General features: G+C 41.7%; 1 protein-coding gene across 6 annotated transcripts in view; it reads right to left on the minus strand.

Moving 5' to 3' along the window:
- The window catches only part of DCDC2C (doublecortin domain containing 2C), a 58,426-nt gene that overhangs the window by 18,614 nt on the left and 16,160 nt on the right, over positions 1 to 23,652 (minus strand). For all 6 annotated transcript variants that reach the window (XR_013837006.1, XR_013837007.1, XR_013837008.1 and 3 more), the window contains exons 6-11: positions 22,552 to 22,600; positions 16,920 to 17,073; positions 16,197 to 16,297; positions 13,893 to 13,952; positions 12,444 to 12,482; positions 7,931 to 7,988 (exon numbers count right to left, since the gene is read on the minus strand). Coding sequence is in view for 2 of the 6 variants with exons in the window: in XM_079969898.1 (XP_079826024.1) it covers positions 7,931 to 7,988; positions 12,444 to 12,482; positions 13,893 to 13,952; positions 16,197 to 16,297; positions 16,920 to 17,073; positions 22,552 to 22,600 (461 nt within the window). In the remaining 4 variants the exon portion in view is untranslated. The remainder of the gene's footprint in view (positions 1 to 7,930; positions 7,989 to 12,443; positions 12,483 to 13,892; positions 13,953 to 16,196; positions 16,298 to 16,919; positions 17,074 to 22,551; positions 22,601 to 23,652) is intronic.

A 23,652-nucleotide genomic window follows, 5' to 3' on the forward strand; every position in this document is an offset into this window, starting at 1 on the left:
ATCTCACTAGGTCATGATGATCAAGGACTGAGTAGCCCTACTGATGTTCTTTATGTATGTGCCAAATTTTTATTAAACTTTAAAATCTTTAACATATAAATTCCAGATTTCAAATTTCTTATACATTTCTCTTTAAAATTTGACTTCCTACCTTTCCCTGCATGCTGTTCTTAATCCCATCCTATTTGCATACTGCATTCTAATAAAAGTTTCTCCTAAGACATATCTTCTATTTCATGTTATCATTTTTCTTCTGCTGCTCATATTGCAAATCCTGCTCACCATTTCATCCATGTATATCTTTTTCAGATACTCATCCTTCCATGAATCCTTCCATTATGTTGGTTTCCTATTTTTTGCTGTTTATTCCACCAGTTCTGCAAGGTCTATTAGTCTTTCTGATGTTCTTGATCCTCCTGAAAATTGAGGTACGGAATTCTAGGTGAATCAAACAAAGCTTTCTTGAGCCAGTTCCAAGTGCCCCTACTATGCAATGGTGCCCAGACTCATCCAGGAAAAAATGACAAATAGGTAACTAATGATCCAGTGTGCCACTGCTCCCAAACAGAGCATATTTTGAGCTCTTTGGATTTCTCTAAGCATGGTACTCTTTTTGGTATGAAACTAATGGATGGGCTGGAGAGCAATGTCTGAAGTGGAGAGCTTGTGCTGGTTTTTGTTTCTTTTGCTAAGACAGGATATACCACCTCTTGGACATATTCATAGTTCGGAAGACCAGGAGACACAATGGCTGCTTGCTAGCACTGAAATCCAACAACCGTATGCTCTTCATCTTCAGCAGTTTCAACTCCAGGCATTCAGTAAGACAAGCAACTTTCATGCATGAAGGTTTGCAAAGTTGTAATGGCACAGAGAAGTGTGATCGAGCGTGTTGAGACGGCACAAGCGTAGGTCAGAGATCACCCCTGAAAGACCACGTGACTATTTTATAAACTGGCACATGGATGAACATCCATTCCAAAATCACCCATCATCAGGTGGTGTAGTTGCATCCAACAGCTCATCCACTGCTGCTCTGAGATGTGTTCATTTGAATGGTAAGGAGATAACTATATCGGGTGATCCACCTCACAGTGTCCCATAATAAGAAATGTATCACACATACTGTATTTTCCACAAGGATGTAATCTCTGCAGTAGTGCAGGTACTAGACCCATAGCTTCAAATTGCCAAGTGTTGCACGTTCTGGAATACACAATGTTGTAACATGGACTCAGCTTCCCTCTGCTGTTGAATAAAGGATGTAAGTGAAGTCCTTGAGTATATTTGTCCAATCAGCAATAACATCGCCCATGTTTCACACTCCAGTTTATCTATTTTTTTATATTTATCTAGTCAGTTAGTTTTGACATTGTCTTCTCACTGCAAGGTAGCATTACAAGTCCTGGCACATCTTGACTTCATCATCAGCATCAACCGATTCTAAACTACTTATATCTAGGATGTGGGGTGGAGTGGGAGAATACAGTCTCCCTATGAGGTGATGCCCTAATGTAGTGATGGCCAAACTTGGTCCTCCAGCTGTTTTAGGACTACAACTCCCATCATCCTTAGCTAACAGGACCAGTGTCAGCGATGATGGGTATTGTAGTCCCAAAACAGCTGGAGGGTGTAGGAATGATCGCTGGGTGCGGAGCAGCCTCAGCTGCCTGCACGCGTGACCTTGGGGTGTGGGGAAACACTCCTCACAGATAAAGCCGCAGCTGCAGCTGTCTGAACATCTTGCCCTCTGTCTAACCTTTTGCAGTCTCAGTAGTTTGTGGTGTCCTGTCTGTGACCTTTGTCTCTGAGGTCTTTGTCTCCTTCGTCATACACTGTGCAAGGGGGAAATGACACAGTGGAAACAGGTGCCAGAATAGCTTTGTACTACCCCACGATCTCGGGACTGGAAGATGTGTAAAGCCCAAAATGTATCTGCCTGGGTTTGCATATTGTGTCCATAAAAGGAGCCTCCACAGAGCTGTCCAGCAGCTTGCTTGCAGCTCACCTGTGCTCTGCTCACCTGCATTATCAACTCCTTCCTCATGTCCTTCACTTCAGGAGGGCCAAGTTTGGCCATCACTGCCCTAATGCATCAATAACTATTGTTGGTTTGGCACAGCTTTTTGGTTTTTTTTTACTAAAGTTTTTATTGGATTTTCACATTTTATAAACACACACACACACAAAAGAAAAGACAAAGACAAAACATGTATAATTTCATATCCTTACTTTCTTAACCCCACTTCCTGACTTCCCCCCACCCCACCCCCCTTCATACATCCTAATTCAAATAATTAGCTCAGCAAGTTCTTATCTCTCATCCTTTACATATTATTATTTTTTAAAAATTAGTTCTTATTACTTGGCCAAATTTTACTTATCCAATTTTCTTGTAAATGTTGAATCCTTTTCTAAGGTCGACCCGAATTCCCTTCCACGAATTTCCCCCTTTTTATATTAAATATAGGTCATAATAGCCAAACACAAAGGTCATAAAAATTTTGAAATTCTTTTCTCCCCTCCCTCCCCACCCCGGTTTCTGTCCCTTCCCGAATAAATGTCCACAATGACAGTTCTTAGCCTGGATTCCTCACATCTGAGGCCTTCAAGTCTCTGTCAGTCTCTCTCTGCCGGTTTTGTTGGTAACCCTCTTTGTTGGTCGTCAGGTCTCGAAGGAGCTCTGGCACAGTCTCATCAGATTTTCTTCCATCCGAAATACTTGGTAACAGCTGCTGCAAAAGGTCAACTGATCTCCCATACTCAAAGAGGAAGCCCCAATCATATTTCTTATTTCTTTTAAATTCCAATGTTCCAAATGTTCCAGGGGCTTCCTCCTTCCTCTTTCGCATCTTTCGCAGATTTGTAATCCAAAGATCTTCTTCTTTATGTTCTAGCAATGTAGGCTTCTGGTTGGTACTCTCCACCTGTACTTTCTCCACTCCTTCTTCCCTCTCCTCCAGTTCCAAAGATGTCTCTTCTGATTCAGCTGCAGATTTTTTCCCAGTCAGATCCTTTGTGCATTCAGCAGAGTTGCTTGTTTTAGAGTTCAAGGTTATAAGTTGTTTGTTCATAGCCATACTCTGCTCTTGCAGTATTCCCATGAGAAAAAACATTCTTTCTATCTCTGCCTGTAATTTTCCATCTGCAGCCATTGTAATGTTTCAGAGTTCCCCCTAGGGGGATTCTGGTTACTTAATAGTCCTTTCCCAACAGTCCGTTACTTTGTTATTTATAACTACTTTGTTCCCAACCACTTTGATTCAAATGTAACAAATTTAGTCCAGAGAGATGTTAAATAATAAGATTTTTAACTTTAACTGCCCGTTTGACAGCTCCTTTGACAGCTGTCAAATTCCTTGTTCCTTTTCCTCCAGCTCACACACAGGACGCTCCTGGGTCCGGGGGGGGGGGGGGTTAGACAAAAACTTCTAAAATTCCACTCTTACTCTCCAGCACAAATCTTCTTCTGTCAAATTCATGGAAATATTATCTTTTAAATCACACCGAAAAGAAAAGATCTCTCCACCTTAGTTCTCTGATCCTTGCTTTAAATCTTTTGTAGGTAGGGGGGGGTGCGGACTTCCCTTTAGCACATCCCCCGATCGTACCGAATTCAAGGATAAAAGTTTTAAAGTCCAAATTCCGTTCTACTCACGGGTTATTTCAAGTCCGAATTTCAGGGAAAAAAGTCAGCGCTCTCCGGCCATGGCTCGCGGCTTCGCTCCACTGCAGTAGCGGTCTACTCACAGCACCACACCACTCTCCGTACCCTCTCCATAGCCTTTAAAAAGGCTCTTCGTGGGTCGGGGGGCGCTTAAGGTGCCCACCGAGTCACCAAGTCCGCAGGCTTCCGCGCCTGCGGTTTCTGAAGGTCCCCGCATCGCCGTCGCGGTAGGACCCGTCTCCAGTAGAGCCGATTCCCTCCGGAGCTCGGAGGGAATCCGCCATTAGCCGATCGCGCTAACCCGGAAGTCCCGGTTTGGCACAGCTTTTTGCAGGGAGAATGCTGGCTGAGCAATGTGCTGCTGGTTGTGAGCTCACCACTATGCAATTCATGTTGATACCATGTTGTATATTCATGACTGACGGTGAAGAAAATAACTGGTTAATAACCACTGAGCATTTACAGTCGCAATGCTTTGTCATGAGAATCCTGACATCCTACCTATGCTTCTTTCATATTTGATACGCTGGCTCATCGGGAACTGAAGATGACAATGGATATACAACATTGCTTCTCACCCAGGCAATTTGGTAACCAAAGAAATATCACCATATGTCAAAGACGGAACATAGAGACAGTGAGCAAATTTCTGTGACTCAACGTCTACAGTGGTGGTTGGTACTCAGTGCTGTGCCATGGTTGTGTGCTTGCACGCCAAGGCTTCGTGCTTCCCTCTGTCCCTACTGTTCAGGGAGGGCAGAAGCAAGGCAACAAAAAGCAAAAGGAATGCCAGAGGTCTGGTTGAGTCTCCAGTGACTACTATCAAGGGAATGCATTGCCAGGATAGACTAACTCTTGGGTTTTCAGTTTCCTTTCAGCTGCTTGCTTTCAGTGAACTGCATTATTATGCAGCCTGACTTCTTATATATGTGTTTCCCCCTGCAAATATATATGATAGATTTCTCTCACACAAAAAATACACCAAAGGTACCTCACGCAAAGGGAAAAGAAACTGCATTAGACCATATACTTAAAACCAAGACATTTGCAAAAATGTAGACTTCTAGCCATCTAGCATTACCCAAATGAATTTCTCAGGCTTTTGTAGTCCAGAAGCTACAGCAGCTTTTCAATGAAATGCCAGTTAATGAATATAACTTCACCAAAAAAGATAGCATTCATGTGTAAGAAGAAAATGCATAACTCTGTAGCTTCCCAGCTGACAAAACGAGTCTATGACAGGACAAAGATAATAGTTCTCAAGAATGAATGAATTGGCTGGCATTTAAGACTCATGTTGAATAGGTTACCATACTTTGCTGGAAAATATTTCGGAAGAAACAACGAACATTTAATGCTGTCAGAATATGGATTCACTCACAAGTGCAAATCTTTCTTTCTTTCTTTTTTTAAGCTGTAAAGATGAACTGCTGAGACAGCTTGTTTAAATCAAGAGGCTGTAAGTATTTTCCTGGCTCACTGTTGCAAATATGAGAAGCACTCTCTCGGGAGTTTACCTAAATTATCTGGTTATTTAATGTTAGTTACTGACTTTTCCTTTATCAAAACTTTAGGAGGAATGGGAGCAAGCCCTGCACTGGAAAGCATTACAAACCAATAGTTTTGTGTTGTATAAAGGGCCCATAGACCTATCTGAATCAGCCCCCACCTCCACGCCTAACATTTCACGGTGCCAGGCACATGCTATGAGCTACCACCTCCAATTTTTAGTTTTAACTTGCTGTAGATAAGCATGGCGAAGATCCACACACAGCTGGCCAGAGGGATTAAAGCCTGCCTCCCTCCTGTTAGTATTTGTACTTTATTTGTTAGAAAACGTAATTTACAAAGAATAAATTGTTAAAGGGGGAAAGGAAACATATGTAATGGAACAGCTGCAAAGATTTTTGACTGGCCAGCTAAACCAGGTGAGAGTAGTTGATGGGTCTCAAACCCTCAGGGATGAATGCAAAGACGAGGTCCAGCAGATTGAGTGGACAAGACCAGTAGTGGGTTCAATGGTCAATGGTTTCTGAACGTGCTTTAAAGCAAAGTGAGGGGCAGATAGGGCTTGTCAACCTGGGAAGGTAGCCCATTTAGGAGAAGGAAAACCCTGATCCTAAACCTCCACAGCCTATCTTCAGGAGAAGAAAAGGCTCAGGAGTAAGCCCTACACCATGAGTAGGCAACCTAAGGCCTGGGAGCCGGTGCCAGCCTAATCGCTTTCTAAATCCAGACTGTGGACAGTCTGGGAATCAGCATGTTTTTACATGAGTAGAATGTGTCCTTTTATTTAAAATGCATCTCTGGGTTATTTGTGGGTCACAGGAATTCATTCTTCTTTTTTTCAAAATATAGTCCGGCCCCCCACAAGGTTCGAGAGACAGTGAGCCAGCCCCCTGCTGAAAAAGTTTGCTGACCCCGGCCCTACACAAATCCGGCAGAGAGTCCCAGGACAGTTGGATGGTACATTGCATGCCTCCTTCTGGCAACTCCTGCAGCCATATTGCTTTCCTTTCCTTTGGACCACATCAGCGATACTGGGGGGCAAGGAGGTCTTGCTGTCTCTGCAGTCCAGGACTGTCACACACTCCTTGCACCCCGGGGAGCTTGCTTCGGTGTTGCTAACACAGCGGTTTGCTTTCACCCCCAGAAACACACTCCATTGTCTCGAGACAGATGTCAATATACAAATATAAATTACAATATGAGATGCAGGCAACCCCCTGTGTACATGAAGGTTACATTCCAAGGTACCGCATGCGTTGGCGGAATCGCGTATAAGTGAAAAAGTGAGCAAACATCCCACCCTGCCTCTGCCCTGCTTTTAGTGATGTTTCATTGGTATCTTTATGATGTTTCTGGGTCACTTCCAGGTTTGACGCGATACACATATACACAATTGTACACATATCAAATGCGCGTAAAAGGAGGGCTGCCTGTATATTCTAGGCATATTGATTTATCAGCCAAAAAATGAAGAGAGAAAAGGAAAGGAAAGGAAAATAACAGTGAGATTTAAGGCACAAGCCCACAGCCAAGATCTACCAGCTACGGGGTTTTATGATTTGGTGGAAGCCTTGCTACTGCTAATTCAGCACAAAGGGAACCGTATTTTCAAGCTCCAAACACCAGATGCAAATAGTTGTGCATGAAAATTCAGAGGCCAAATTTTAAGTCTCCTTCCTGATCAATGACAATGAGAGTGTTGTTTTGAGGTTTCCAGCCTCAGCACCTAAACACATTGAGGATCACTAGTTTCAACAGTTGGTCTGACTTTTGAAAAAGACAACTTAGGGCCACACCACACAATTTACTTTTAGATGCACCTCTGTTTTGAAATACCCATGCAAACAATTAAAGAGTTAAAGTGACAAATGCATGCATGCTTATCAGGAAATCATGAATGGCTGTAGCTGTGCTGAGCATGCAATTCAATGGCAGATCTGGGTTTGCCTTTATGAGGCATCAAAAACTGCCCTAAGGACAGAGGTTAATAAATCATGAATGATGTGCAGAGTGTAAAAGTATTCGCTTTCAAAACATTTCTGATGAAACCGTCAGGCAGTGAATCTAGGGCAAACAATGGAGGGTTGTTTGGGTTGGTTAGTTTATACACACACACACACACACACATATATAAATATTTCACCTGTGGAACCTACTGCCAAAGAATGTCATGATAATAATTAGTACAGTGGTACCTCGGGTTACAGACACTTCAGGTTACAGATGCTTCAGGTTACAGACTCCGCTAACTCAAAAATAGTACCTCAGGTTAAGAACTTTGCTTCAGGATGAGAACAGAAATTGTGCGGCAGCGGGAGGCCCCACTAGCTAAAGTGGTACCTCAGGTTAAGAACAGTTTCAGGTTAAGAACGGACCTCCAGAACGAATTAAGTTCTTAACCCGAGGTACCACTGTACAAACTATGATAACCACGAGCATAATTTTCATATTAAGAAATAGTCAAATTCTGTAGATGATGGGGAGTAACCAAGAAAGGGGGACTAGTGGAACTACGTCTTGCTTGCAGAATTATGCTTAGCATGTATCTGGTTGTCCAACGTCAGCAGAAAGAATGCTGAGCTAGGCAGAATTAGGTCTAGCCAAGCATGGTAATTCTTACATTGTTGGTTTTTTTTAAAACAGACACACAGACACACAAAACTGTAATCCCAACATAATGGTCCCGTAGAATAGTTTAGCCGTAGAGTATCTTTGCTACTGCATATTTGTCTTGTAAATAAATTTCTGACATACCTTTCTTCTTTGATCTGAAGAAGAATCCAAACATTTTTTTGAAAACGCCCTTTCTTTCCTGAAACAAAAATCAACATCAGTTAAGGTTCTAAAATACTCTAGATCATCAAAACAGTATAATCATCAGTATGAAATAGCAATATTAATTATGTGTGTGTGTGTGTGTGTCTGTGTCTGTGTGTGTGTGTATACACACGTACAGGCTTTGAATCCTAAGCGCCGTAAGTGGAGTTTCACTTACAGGGAGATTTCTCATCTTCCCCTCCTCCTGAGAGTAGGGAGTCTTTCTAGGCCAATATGGGGCTAAGGCAGGAGAGGGCTGCAGCAGGAAGGGAGAATTTGCAGAAAGGCTCATTCCTGCTGGAAGCAACTGTTGTGGGTCCAGATGTTGGCTGGAGAGGGCGCTTCTGTCTCCTCTTGTTGCACTGACTGCTAGGTCCACTCCCTGATAAGGCCAGCTCTTCGGCAGCCAGTTAGGCAGGCTGGATTTCCTATTCTCCTTCCACATTTCTCAAGGAGAGGTGGCGTTTGGAAAAGACTGTCTTAACCGTCTACTCATGATAGAATGTTCCTCAAGATGCCTCAATAGGGAGAACTGCTCCAACCAGCAGTTTCAGAGGAAGCAACACGCAGATGTTGAAGTCATTCTGACAGAAAATAAAGGTTGGTGAGAGCAGCAAAAGACCTACCCTCCAACACCTTTGTACTGGAATACTCTGGTGAAGCGCTCAATCGCAAAGAGTTCAAAGCCCGAGTGAATGAGCATGCCCAATGCAAGAATATCCATTATTATTTCATGTCATTCAAAAAATGATAAGATAATAGATGCCACCCAGAAAGGAAACTGCTCTCCTTTTATGAATCACAGCTGCGAGCCAAACTGTGAGACGCAGAAATGGACAATGAACGGGCAGCTGTGGGTTGGCTTCTTCACCACAAAACTTGTTCCGTCAGGCTCAGAGATAAACTTTTTGACTACCAGCTCCAGAGATATGGCAAAGAGGCACAGAAGTGTTTCTGCGGCTCTGCCAACTGCCAGGGTTACCATTTTGGTGGTTTACAAGCTGCCTAAAGCTGTTGCTGGACCTTGCTATGGATTACACTGGTCACTGTATTCAGAGGCCAGAGAGGAATTCTCCCTGCAGACTAACCTCTGCAGGTTTTGCCTACTACGTCATCACAATCACCACAACTAGTTGGCAGAGAAGGCATTGAGTTGGGAAAGGCATTGGTTGCCCCCTACCCCCCGCTTTGCTGTCATGGAGCATTCCCTTAAGGCAGCCTGTGGGGTGCTTCGTGTCCAGCTGCCAAACTCGGGGGCTGACGGTCCTTACCACTCCCTCCCAGCAATCTTGTGGGCCACTCAGATGTGATGCACGCTGAAGAACAACCTTAAGCCTGCTCAACCCCATTCAACCACCAAGCAGCAGTCAGGCAGCTGATTTCAAGATACACACTCAATGTCTACATCAAACCATCTGATATCTATAACCAATTAATTCAATCATCTGAGGATGTTTTGGTGAGGAAGCTGAACATATTCTGCACTTTGTATGGAATTTCTTTAGAATTCCACACAGCTCAAGCCAGGACAATCGTTATCACGTGACAGAGTGAAGCAACAGTAGCTGTTCTCTCTCACACACAGCATGAGAATAGGAGGGGCATGGATGCATAGATAGTTTGAGATGACAGACAGACAGACAGATAGAAAGATAGACAGATAGATAGATATGGGCTAGCAGTCATTCATAGGATACGGATTTTAAGTCCAACTTATTTAAATGTGATAAAAGCTGACAGACTGTACCGCAGGGTAGAACAATCTAGCAATTCAAATCCCTATGAAATTTCAGTATATTTCATAGACACCAGCATAATAATTGCCGTAATAAATCCACTTTTGTAATGTCTTAAACAAGGTGCACCTGCAGTTAAAAACTGGCAAGATTTATTATAGCACTGAGGCATTCTCTGCTAGAAAATGACAAATTGCTAATGTATGCTTGTTATGTAATAGTTAAGACTCCGTTCTTCAAAGCCCAGTGAACGGACTGATAAAAGGAAGTGAAGATTTGTTGAATGGGTGATTCAGCTTTGGCTACGTGAGAGAATTGACCTTTTTTGAACGTAAGGTAAAGGTAAAGGTACCCCTGCCCGTACGGGCCAGTCTTGACAGACTCTGAGGTTGTGCGCCCATCTCACTTAAGAGGCCAGGGGCCAGCGCTGTCCGGAGACACTTCCGGGTCACGTGGCCAGCGTGACATCGCTGCTCTGGCCAGAGCCAGAGCCAGAGCCAGAGCCGCACACGGAAACGCCGTTTACCTTCCCGCTGGTAAGCGGTCCCTATTTATCTACTTGCACCCGGAGGTGCTTTCAAACTGCTAGGTTGGCAGGCGCTGGGACCGAGCAGCGGGAGCGCACCCCGCCGCAGGGATTCGAAACGTAGCAGCATTTAAAATATTGTGTGAGGCATCCTGAATTCCAGACAAACTAGTAACTTTTAAAATTAATGACATGTTTTGAGCTAACATGGGGGATACAATCCAGTAATCCTTTGGTCATGTGTACCAGAACTCCTACCCTAAAATGTTTGGGAGCAGCTGTATCGGGACACACTGCATTTCAGAGTAAAAACCCTTTTATCAACCTTTCCTGACGTAAAGTCATCAGATATAATAAATACAGTTCTAATCATTTTCCATAGTTATAAAGCAAAGTATTCAGATAAAGCCCTAGTTTGCAGTCCTGTTACACACGGGCTAAATTCCATTTTTTTTCTCTGCATACTTACACTACTAAGGCTGCTATGCTATACACCAGGCATAGGCAATCTCAGCCCTCCAGATGTTTTGGGACTACAACTCCCATCATCCCTAGCTAACAGGACCCGTGGTCAGGGATGATGGGAGTTGTAGTCCCAAGACATCTGGAGGGCCGAGTTTGCCTCTGCCTTCTATACACATCTACTTAGGCACTGGAAACAAGCTCCATTGAACAGAGCTTATTTCTGAGTAGATAAGCATAGGATTCTACTATAAATCCCACTGTTTGCAAAGTTGCAGCCCTGGACCAAAAATCTTAACACTGAGGATTCTCCCCAATGCATTCCTGTTCGACAGCATTTAATACTTCTGGTTCAGTCAATATCAATCCTATTTTCAAGCGAAGTTCTAAAATACTTCAACCATAGCCACAAAACTGTATCAAGAAAGTAAGAAGAGATATCAACTTAAATATATTTTGTGAGCAATGAATAAGAAAGCCAATTATAAAATCAATACATATTTGATTTTACAAAATTTCACTGGCGGAGAAAATACTTAATATACACTTTATTGGCAGTTCGGGCATTATTAATTAAAGAAAACTCTTTTGCTGGTAGTTGATTGCTAAAGAAATCAATAGCACTAAATTATTACTGTAAATCTTTGCATATATTAAAACCCACAGCTTGTTTAATCTAATGTTAGCAGTTACTACTTCGTAACTGCTTCCAGAGCAAATCTGTAATATATTTTATTTGCCCACTGCTCTTCACTCTTTCAGCCAAGAATTCATGATTTTTCAACTTTAACAATGTGCTTAATTTTCTAAGTCCGATATTAATGTGGCGTGCTTAACTACACGGATATGTTGAAGTGATTCCATTTCAGCAGCATGAACCAGTATTTTCCCATCCTTCTCGTCTCTTAGTATACAGAGTTCCGATCCCATGTTCCCATGATCGGAACTCTGTTCAGGGATGCTGCCACTGGAGGCGATTTCTACCAAACTTTTCTTCCCCCTGCAGCCCCAAGAAACTCTTGTTCAGGAGGGTTGGAAAAACAGTGTGAGAGATGATATGGGAGGCCACAAGAGAAATGGGAAATTGAAGGACAACTCAGGCCCCATAGGAGCCAACTTCTAGGGGCCATGGGGGCTTCAGCCCCCACAATAAAATATTTGAGGGGGTCGTGTCCCCACAAAGTTGATGGGTATTCTCATTCAAATGGTGTGGATGCACTGCATCATGTGATCAGTTATGTGGGGTGGGCTTACCTGGGCCCCCCACAATATTTTATTCAAGTTGGCACCCCTGTCAGGCCCCAAGCCAAGTCCAAAATATAATACAGAGAAAGTCAGTGGCTTGGGTAAATGGGAATACTGAGCTCAGTTCAGATCAGTGTAAGGAAGCTGTGATCCTAAGCAATTTCTATCCCAAGTGCTTCCCCCAAGTCCGCATAAGTATTACAAATGACCAGACCACTCTATAAGCACTTTCCTATTTTGTTATTATCTGAGCCTGAATAGATGGGAGAAATATATATTTTATATAAAGGGCTCCATCATTTCTGTATAATAGGGGAGACATGAAAGATGGTTTTGTACCTCCTGAATTGATAAACAAATTCACTTGGGCAAATGCTCGTTATGAAGAAAGAGGGGCACCCTAATTCCCCCTACTCGGTACTTCAACTCTTGCTGTGTCATAGTTTTTATACACTGAAATATTTGGGTATTTAAAACAGACCTTTTTCTCAGGTTTCACGTCTTGATAATATTCTTCAGCCTACATGATAACAATCACAAGCAATCATTAATCCTTCATTCTACTGTTATCTAAACATACAACTAAAATGTACAACTTTGCTAAACTATACAATATATACCAGATTATAAAAAGGGAAGAATGGTATAAAGAGGTGTGGGGTATAGCTATTAATGATAAATTAACATGTGACATTAAGGTAAGACAGGGAATGTGCAGGAAAAATGATTCTGAGGAGATATGGAGGGTGTCTGTAGAATTTGTACTGTTAAAACAGAAAGGGGTCAAACCATTGCAGGAGGTGTTGAAATTTTGGGAGGTTGGATAGTTACAATAGAATGGTCTCGGTCATAGAGTGCAAATTTTTTATTCTTATTTATAGTTTGTCAAAATAAAATAATTTTATACACACACGCACACACAACTGTGTGAGTACAAATTTTTATTTTAATACAGGTTCTTTGTATGAACAAGCTTCTTAGATACATCTGGAAAGTACCACTATTAAAGTACTACTTTTAAAAGTACTTTAATAATCAAAAGGTAACGGAGAATGAAGCAAAATTCTGAAAAAGTAAGTTATGCATATGCTTAAAATGGAACCTCCATGATAGTGAAAGAGGAGGTTTGTTTTCGGAAGGTTATATCCAGAAATCTCTAGATATAAGTAAGCTTTCTTAGAGGCATTTGCATGGCTACATTTAAAACAGAGGACAGCACTAGATTGTGCCCCCCCCCCCCAAAAAAAATCCAGCAGGTCTCTTACCATCTCAAATTCAGTTTCAAATTAACTGTAAAGTGCACTATAACAAAATGGGGCTCTTACCCTATTTGCCCTCTAACCATCTGAATGGTATGCTAGCAATGCTTATGGCGCAGGCAGTTACTTAAAATTAAGCAAAGGCTTAATATTTGTGTTTACGCATTGTGTTTACAAACATATTACAAACAGGTAGTAAAGGACTCCAACAAAACCTAAATGTAGTTGCAGCCTGTCATAATGAGAATGGACATTATATCTTAGGAACTTTACACAATTCTGAGTGACAGCGACAGGAGCTCAGCAATTCCGGCTATATATGTACTTAGGGGTGGAGAAGTTTCATCTGATTATTAAAGTTGCATAAAGGAGAATTCCCTTATTTCATTCCCTGACATGAAAGCATACTTAGTAGTTACAAATGTTTTTTATTGTCTACGTTAAATAATACAACTACACCTCTAAATAAAAGTATTGATCTCAGCAGGTCTGAACTAATGCAGTGTCCGGGGCTATACTAACCCATCTCAAAAGCCACAATATGAATGGCTTTGGGTGTTAAGAAGTTAATTTGTTTGACTGATGTAAAAATCGGCAAGGAACACCCCAGGATCAAGATTCCATTTTAACTGTATAAAAAAGTTCTCAAATACTGCAAAAACAAAACTAACCTCTTCTTCTGTACTCCAATTTGCATAAATGTCTTCATCGTGGACAACCTCAGCAGGAGCCTTGAGTATGATGCATTCCAATAAAGATTTGCATGAACACAAGAAAAGAAAAATGCCCTTATGTAATTTTATCACAAATCAGAAAAAAAATCAAGCAATCAACTTGTTTCCCATGTCCCCACTCTTGAAAACAAACTAGTTATGCCTTACTGAAAGCTTGCCATCCTAAACTGGCGTAACAATATTAACGCTGGCTCCCTCAAGCTGTAAAGCGCTCAGTGTCGTCTGCGACTGGACTTAACTGTCAGGGGTCCTTTACCTTTATTTTAATGTGACAGCCTGGAAATGAGTAAAGTCCTCTCAAACAGTAAAATGAACCTAAGGTCCCGTTTTTGCAAATGGTAAATGAGGTGGTAAACTTCTAACAAGACTGCTTCACTTCAGAGTACAGGTGAGAGTTCACAACTGAATGCTTCTTCTGCCCTGGACACAGTAAGTCAGCAGGGCTTTGGATGAGATGGTGGCTCCACAATGGCATCTTCCATCACCTGCTCTGTAATGCTACATTGGCTTTCAATAAGTGGGTCATAAGGAGTGCTTCATCCGCGGCATCATAAAATCTGCTTTTCCTTTTAGAAAAAGAGTAGAAGGGCTGAGTATATGTGGGTTGGGGGGTAAGTATACGTTTATACAGCAGGGATGTTAAACATCTTTTGAAGGGAATTCTACTTCCTTCCCTCTTGATGCACACACAAGTAACAAGTGCCATTCCCCAGTTTTGTTAAAAGGAAGGAATGACTTTTAAGGTAAAGGTAAAAGGTAAATGACCCCTATATGGTTAAGTCCAGACAAAGGCGACTATAGGCTGCAGTGTTCATCTCACTTTTCAGACTGAGGGAGCCAGCGTTTGTCCACAGACAGCTTTCCAGGTCATGTGGTGAGCATGACTAAACTGCTTCTGGTGCAGCGGGGCACCGTGACGGAAACAAGAGCTCATGGAAACACTGTCTACCTTCCTGCTGCAGCAGTACCTATTTATCTACTTGCACAGGTATGCTTTCAAACTGCTAGGTTGGCAGAAGCTGGGACAGAGCAATGGGAGCTCACCCCACTCTTCAGATTTGAACCGCCAAGCTTCTGATTGGCAAGCCCAAGAGGTTCAGTCGTTTAGACCACAGCGCCACCCATGTCCCTTACTGACTTTAAAACCAGTATTTCCACAGTGCAGATCTGTTCTGAGAAAGACAGTGAGTGAAGGGGGAAATACAGAAAGAGAAAAAAAGGGACACAAACATTTATTTATTTTAAAATTAAAACCCCGACGTTTCAGGTTGTGGCTAAAGGTGCATCCAAAATCTGGAAAGACTGAAAACAAATGGTTTAACAGAACAGGAAATAGTGGTCTACTTTTGGCAGAAAACAAAAACACACATTCAAATATCCAGAACTACAATCTAGCCAGATTTGAGCAATTCTGTCTTACCAATTGCAATAAGCTTTAAGTATACACGTAAGATTTCCATTGAAATTAACAGCTGAAATCTAATAGCTGAAATCTAAAGGGCACTTCTAAAGGGGCCGCAGGTGGCGCTGTGGGTTAAACCACAGAGCCTAGGACTTGCCGATCAGAAGGTCGGCGGTTCGAATCCCCGTGACGGGGTGAGCTCCTGTTGCTCGGTCCCTGCTCCTGCCAACCTAGCAGTTCGAAAGCATGTCAAAGTGCAAGTAGATAAATAGGTACCGCTCCGGCGGGAAGGTAAACGGCGTTTCTGTGTGCTGCTCTGGTTCGCCAGAAGCACCTTAGTCATGCTTGCCACATGACCCGGAAGCTGTATGCCGGCTCCCTCAGCCAATAAAGTGAGATGAGCGCCGCAACCCCAGAGTTGGCCATGACTGGACCTAATGGTCAGGGGTCCCTTTACCTTTAAAGGGCACTTCTGCATATCACCTCCTGCATATCACTTCTGCATTCTTCCTCCTTCCCATTGCGGCCCCTTGCTCTACCCAAAACCCAACACTAGATGCTGGAGGACCCCTGAGAGATGAATTCAACATAGTAGATGGGGAAGCAGCCAGAAGGTAAAATTGCAGTCACCATACTTTTGTGTATGCAGAACTGTTTTCTGCCCTTACACAGGGCAGACTCCATCCATCCTAGTCGATGGGATTTAAATGCACTGAAATTTGCTGCATTGCGGCCAGTCAATCATGCCCTATATTTGTTTCTATGCACAAGCAGATGAAAGAGAGAGAGAAGTGTTATAATCAATTCATTCAGAAAGAAGAAATGTACTTTAAATCTACCTGGTCAACAGGTACTTCCACTTGCAAATTTTTATCTTCTTTTATTTGCTGAGCCTCTTTAATTTCTTCTGGGGGTGTACGAGCTTTATAGACCCCACGTCCTGAAAATAAACAGGATTAAAATATATCTGTATTAATCACTATCTACCCCACACTGTGAAAACTACCAGCATAAATAAATTATAACAATATTTAGGCGTAGCTAAAAAGCAATTACTTCATTAAGGGCAATGTTTGTATACAATAAATATTTTTGAATAACAGCAGTCTGATAAATTTCATCATTTTGAAATGTTTTACTTCTGTATTAAGTAATAATAAAAAGGAGGCAGAAGATGATATGATGCAAAGTTGCAAGAGTCGTGTTATAAATAAGAGAGACATTAACAGTTACTAAATATTGAGCTTTTATCTAGTAAAAGAATATGGAAATTATGCTGTAATTGTAAATTTAAAAACTTTTTCAGTAAGAACATTGAAAAAGACCAGTAATGTCTGCAAATATGCATTGGTTTGCATTTGATTCTTAATAAGCTTCTTTTTTTAAGGCTTAGTTTCTCTGGTGCACATGTTACACTGAATACAAGTATTTTGGCTTAAGCGACTATGTACATTTTACAACTGGAGAAAGATAAGCATAATATGTAAACCAGGACATCAATACCAAATCTGCCTGCATTTAACTATGGGGTCTTAGGTACCAGATACAATATTTTGTATTACCATCATCGGATGTCAGGTGCTTATTAGCCTCAGCGTCACGACTTGCCTTCTTGGGTTCTGCGTAATAAACTGAAGACCTATCTCCTGCTCCTCGTTTGGATGGTGGTATGGCAGGCTGCATGCCGGCTCCCCGTTTTGCTCGTTCTGTAGGAGGCTGAAGGTAACACACTCAATAAACATCCAAAGAACATCTATTCCTTTAGATCTGCAGCAAACGACTACTCTAACAACATTGTTAAAAGATTCAGAAACTAATACAGTTCAGTATTCATGGGCAGCAAAATATCTCAAGCTGCAGCTGCCTCTGGTTATATGAGCTATTCCGGACGGCAAATGCCCTTTCCCCAACACTCTGTTTTCCTTTTGGGTCGGGGGCTTGTTTCAATAAGTACTCGGCTTTCAGCAACACTGCATAGATCAGGCATAGGCAACCTTCATCCCTCCAGATGTTTTGGACTACAATTCCCATCATCCCTGACCACTGGTCCTGTTAGCTAGGGATCATGGGAGTTGTAGTCCCAAAACAGCTGGAGGGCCGAAGGTTGCCTATGCCTGGCATAGATCCTGGAACCTACCGAACACAGGTCCTTAGTGAGTTGCCTGGTACAGTTTTTCTTTCTCTTATAAACTAACATTTTATGGAACAATGGACTGATCCAGAAGCTGCTATGTGAAAATTCATAGCTTTGCAGTTGACGGAGACATTGTACTTCAGTGTTTGAAACTCCCATTGTTCTAGGCACATTTTGCGACAAGGAGTTTCACCCATAACCTAGGTTTTAAGGTGCCATTTAGCTCCTAGCTTTCATATCTCAGTTTCTAATACTGCTTCAAACAAAGCACAGTTGTTATACAGACCTACAGTGGTACCTTGGGTTACAGATGCTTCAGGTTACAGACTCCGCTAACCCAGAAATAGTACCTCGGGTTAAGAACTTTACCTCAGGATGAGAACAGAAATCATGTGGTAGCGGCACGGCGGCAGCAGGAGGCCCCATTAGCTAAAGTGGTGCTTCAGGTTAAGAACAGTTTCAGGTTAAGAATGGACCTCCGGAACGAATTAAGTTCTTAACCCAAGGTACCACTGTACTGCAATAATCTCAATACATTTTAAAATTATCAATCAGTCAATCAACCATTTTATTGTATGCTGCCTATCCAAAGTTAAGACATTTATCAAATGCATAATGACAATCATAACAAAAGTAGCCATAAACAATTCAGAACATCAAAAAGTACACAAAGGTTGTATGAGATACCAAAGTTGTACGAGATAGCAAAAAAAAGTAGCTTTTCAAGGGCCAGGTGACTGGGGTATTCAGCAAACCTACATGAAGGAAAATGTCAGCCTATTCTAAAAATCAATCTCTCTCTCACCATAACAAAGTGGAAGGCAAACCAGAAGACATTTGGCTGTTTTCCCAAGTGAATCTCATCATTTGAGTGGGAGCCTACATACTTCATCATACAGCACACATTTAATCTGAGCATTTATTAAAATGGAAGACTGGCTAACATTTGAACTCTAGCGCAGCCTCTTCATGATCTTGACTGATGACAGAGAATGTTTCACATTTATTGTGAGATACAGCCCTGTCCCTGGAATTACTAATCTGAAATGTCAGCTCTGAAGCAAACATTCTTCTCTGGACTTTACGTATCTGGCATAATGCATTAAACTGCTGGGTTTTATTGGTTAAGTTCCTATGATATAGCTCTCTTCGCTTAATGTTATTTTTTTCACCTGCTACAGTTTCTCTTTAGTACTTATGTTATGTATGTATGTATGTATATGTGTTTGTGTACAAATGCACACATATACTTATACTGAGAGAGGCAGGCAGGCAGGCAAATGTTCAAATTAGGTCTAGTATTTAATGTAAAAACACATGCATTCAACAAATCAACAAAAGTGTTAAAATATATGCAAACACCACTATTTGCATTTTTATTACAGGTTTTAATATTAACAGGGACGTTTTGCAGCATCAGAAGACATGTAAACAAATTATTCCCTGTTGATGTTTCCTAAAGCCTTTTTTTAACTACTGTTTTATTACTCTTCATGACTCTAAGACCTAATACAAAACTGAAATAAGCAGGTAAACAAATTAGATTTCAATTCGCAAAGACAACGTGCTGCATTTATGTTACCCTCTTCTCAATCTCACAGGCATACAATTCGAAGAATGCATGAGAGCCCAATACCACTTTATGGAGCTACCAACACATTACAGTCCAAAGCCAGGAGTCGCCGATTAAGTCTATAACAGATTCACTGCCTGTGAGCTGAATGATATCTGTCTCTTACATATGCCTGGGATTTGCTTAGGCTTGGCTACCTGCACTGGCATGAGGGAGGGTACAGTAGTATCAGTGCTGTGGCACATAATACATCACACCATGCGGAGAGAGAAAATTAAAGGGCCCCCTGATACACAATATAAATCACCACCATCTTTATTACATAGTTTGGAAATTCTTCTCATGACTCAACTTCAAGACAGAAGATAAATTTACTTGTAAGAGATCTTTTGCATTAAAAACACACACACACAACCTTAACACATTTATGGTGGCATGAACTACGACCGACATATTCTGCAACATGAGCTACAGCCTGCTTTATCCATTGCAAAACCTGATGAAGATCTCTATCATTTTCACGATCTGTGACAATGTGGGCCACATTCCAATGGTGAGCAGGGCGAAACAAAATGAATCCTTAAAAAAAAGAAAAATACACACACGCGCACAGAGCACATTTCCAGCTCTTTCTCCACTATAGCACATATCTGCAGGTGGCTACAAAGATCCCTCTGCCAGAGGAATTTTCTCTCCCGATCTTAGCACTATGTTCCCTCCACTCTCATTCTAGTGCTTATCTCTCTTTTCTTAGTGCTGTGCTGTGGTGCTTAGTGCTAAGATCAAAGATAACATTATTACTTTGCCAGCTCTTTAAGGGCTTGTTTTCAATCTAATGATTAAAACATGGTAGATGCACCAAATGATCCATTAGTCATGGCAAGATGACTAATGGTAAAAGCCATATAACGACACCCCCCCCAAAAAAAGCCATAAAATCACATGGGGTGATTAATAGGTGGGTGAGGCTCTGGGACAGGCCTGGCAGAGCAGCTTGAAGGATGTGGCTGGCTGGATTAGGCCTGCAGGCCAGAAGTTCCCCACTGCTGCTCTGAATTTAATTATATAACTTTTAAAACCTAATACGTTACTATCCATCTTAAGCCCATATGATAAGAGGGCTATATATCTGAACACACAAACAAGCAAACAAGTTGTAACTCTTTACTTCCTTTCCAAGAAAATGACAAAGTGTTATATTACTACATTATGTTACTATTTTAGTTAAATGTTGCTTTTTGGTGAAAAGCAGTATACAAAGTTTAAAACAAAATGTGAAAACAAGGAAATATTGGGTGAGAAGACCTAAAACTCGCCTCCCTTTCAGTCAATAAAAAGCAATATTGATAAGGATGTCTTTTATAGGACAAATAAGGTTTCACATGCAAGTCTGACCCAACGAAGCAAGCAAACCTATATATCAAGTCAAAAATAAACCCCACTGAAGTTAGCAGGGCTTGATCCAAGGTATGTGGATACAGGATTGCAACTACCGACTGTTTAGTCATAGCATTTTCAGAATGAGGTGGGTGTTTTTGCTTTGGTGGCTGTGAAAACATATCCCAAATAGAAGACTACAGGTGTATGATTGACTGCTAAGGCCTGACCGCTGGCTAGTGCCTTTATGACATCACTAGAACCAAACACCCTCATCACTCTGAAGGCACTTTAACAGTGAGGCTTTTGAACGCCAGGCAATACGAATCTCCACAAAAGGCAAATGTGATTCACTCTGCAGAGAGCTTTAGGCAGCTAAAGACCAAGCACTCATTAAGTTACAGTCCAATGGTATCCAGGTCTACTCAGAAGTAAGTTCACGTTTTACGGGGATCTCTCCCATTTAAGTGACAGTCTGGACTTTGGTTCAGAGTTGGCACTGGAGAAAAGCATATTTGCCTTTAACAGCTGTACAGGCAGGCAGAAATTCAACAGGTTAAGCCTCTTCTGGTATAGAAATGCAATTAGGGGAAAGCTTTACCATGACTGTCCCCTCTCTAATTTTGTGTGATACACCATGCCTCCCAAAAGCAGCCTAATTGAGTTATGCCCCCCCCCCTTTGTGACTGGAACCCACAGCAGTCTCTCAAAACTCAGAATGTGCTCGCTGGTCCAAAAAAGTTGGTGCCCCCCTAGTCTAGTGGCTGGGCATGATTAGGACTGAGAAAAAATACCTCAGTTCAACCCAAAACTTGGTGGCTTTAGGCAACTCACGTTCTTTAATAAAAGTTGCTTCTTTTTACTGTTTGCCGTCTCACATTTAAAACATTTCTTCTTCATGTTTTACTTCTTATTACAGATAATTCCAAGCTCAGGTAATAAGATTCACCCACATGAAAAAAAATATGGCCCAAAGCCTATAATAATATAAAGAACAAGACTATAGCGTTCGAACACAATTGAAGGTATTTTAAAGAGATTTTTTCCTTCTTATTTGCATATTAGCTATTAAAAGGAGACAATTTTGAAATAAAGTATTATTGTAGCGCAAAGAAATTTTGCAGGGAAACAAACTGTGGTAAATGATTTGCAAATCACACATTACAAGGAAAATGAAACAAGGGGGGGACAGACCCCCCCCACGCGCTAGTAGAGTATGCATAAGCCAGCTCTACACCTGTGCCACCCGCTTTCCAGGCCACTTCCAGGTTGGGGTGATGTGCATTTGAACGGTTGCACACATACTGGACAAGCGTGAAATGGTCATCACCTTTCTTGCCAATGGCAATGGATAGGATTCAAAGAGCTACCGTGTATAAGACGAGCCCAGATTTTGAACATTATTTTAGAGTAAAAAAACATAGTCTTCTACACGGAAAAGAACGGTACCTTAACCACACTTAACAGTTTAAGCATGCCCTAGGATTTTTGATTCCATGTACACACACACACACCTTTAAAGATGAGATCTCTGGCATATCACAATCTGCTGTTCAAAGCTACCGGAGTAATGAACGCAGTTGGTACTGTGGCCAGGGAGCCAGGAGGCAGTATCTCCTTCACAGCACAGACTGAGCTGTATTTGGATCTCAACTACAGTGGTACCCCGGGTTAGGAACACCTTGGGTTACAAACACTTTGGGTTACAGATTCTGCTAACCCGGAAGTAGTACCTCGGGTTAAGAACTTTAACTCAGGATGAGAACAGAAATCGTGCGGTGGCAGCGGGACGCCCCATTATCTAAAGTGGTACCTCAGGTTAAGAACGGTTTCAGGTTAAGAATGGACCTCCGGAATGAATTAAGTTCATAACCAGAGGTACCACTGTATAGTAATTCACACACATTGTCCATGCAGAGTTCCATGTAGACAGCAGAGCCTTGCAAATCCTTGAAGTTGGGCCAGAGATTGAAATCCATTTGGATGTGCCAAACTTGAATTCATCCGAAATTTGTCTGTTCGACAGTGAGCAGCTGTTGATGCAGCATTTTTAACTGTGAGGAGATGAGAGAATATAATAATGTTTAAAAGCCATTATAAATAATCTTACCTTTTTCGAAGGGGGCCTTTCTAGAGGTCCAGGTGTGTTAGAATAATACCTATAAATATAAAGTGTAATTTATTTAATGTGAATATTTATAAGTGTAAAGCTCAATATTGTTAGTACAACCATCTTGTTTTAAAATGCCGTTATCTTTAAAGGTAGCACAAACTTAAGTATTGCCCATATGGATTCTGACTCTCATCAGCCCTAGCCAGCATGACCAATGGTCAGGGATGATGGGAGCTGTAGATCAACAGCATCTGAAGAATCACAGGTTAGCCATCCCTAGTCTACATGATAACTGCAGGTCTATCTCAGGCAATAACCAATTGCCCACAGACAAGCCAGGACATATTGCTTGGTTTGATGTTTTGCACTGGTCTGAAAACAGCTATTATATTTCTCTGTATTGGTCCAGAATGGTGGACCAATAAGATGGGCTGACCCTAAAGACTCATGGAATCAAGTGAATTCAAAACTCTGCAGGCTGTAAGTACCTGCAGCTCACTCACTCCTGGTGATAACAACTAAGGAACTATTGCGTGGTCTCTAACACTCCTGGTTCAAATCCTTTGGTGCTTGGTGCTTAACTTCCACAGTCCACAAACCATGTGATGAATAGTTATGGGTAGAAGCTTCCTTCCTACAAGTTCCCCTAGGCATGTTCTTTCTGCTTAGAAAACTGTTTATCGATATCTGGAAGCATGTAAATGCTTCCACCATCATTTATTCTTCTAAGAGGCACCAACATCCAGTTGGCTTCTTGAAGTTACAAATAGAAGAAGAAGAGTTTGGATGTGATATCCCGCTTTATCACTACTCGAAGGAGTCTCAAAGCAGCTAACAATCTCCTTTCCCTTCCTCCCACACAGCAAACACTCTGTGAGGTGAGTGGGGCTGAGAGACTTCAAAGAAGTGTGACTAGCCCAAGGTCACCCAGCAGCTGCATGTGGAGGAGGGGAGACGCGAACCCGGTTCACCAGATTATGAGTCTACTGCTCTTAACCACTAGACCATACTGGCTCTCAAATTCTCAATGGGTGTTTAATATAATACTTTTTTAAGGGTGCAAACATTTTGCTTCTGAAGGGAGTGATTACTAGAGAC

The sequence above is a fragment of the Podarcis cretensis genome (assembly GCF_951804945.1).
Source record: "Podarcis cretensis genome assembly, chromosome: 3".
In the NCBI taxonomy this organism is placed as follows: domain Eukaryota; kingdom Metazoa; phylum Chordata; class Lepidosauria; order Squamata; family Lacertidae; genus Podarcis; species Podarcis cretensis.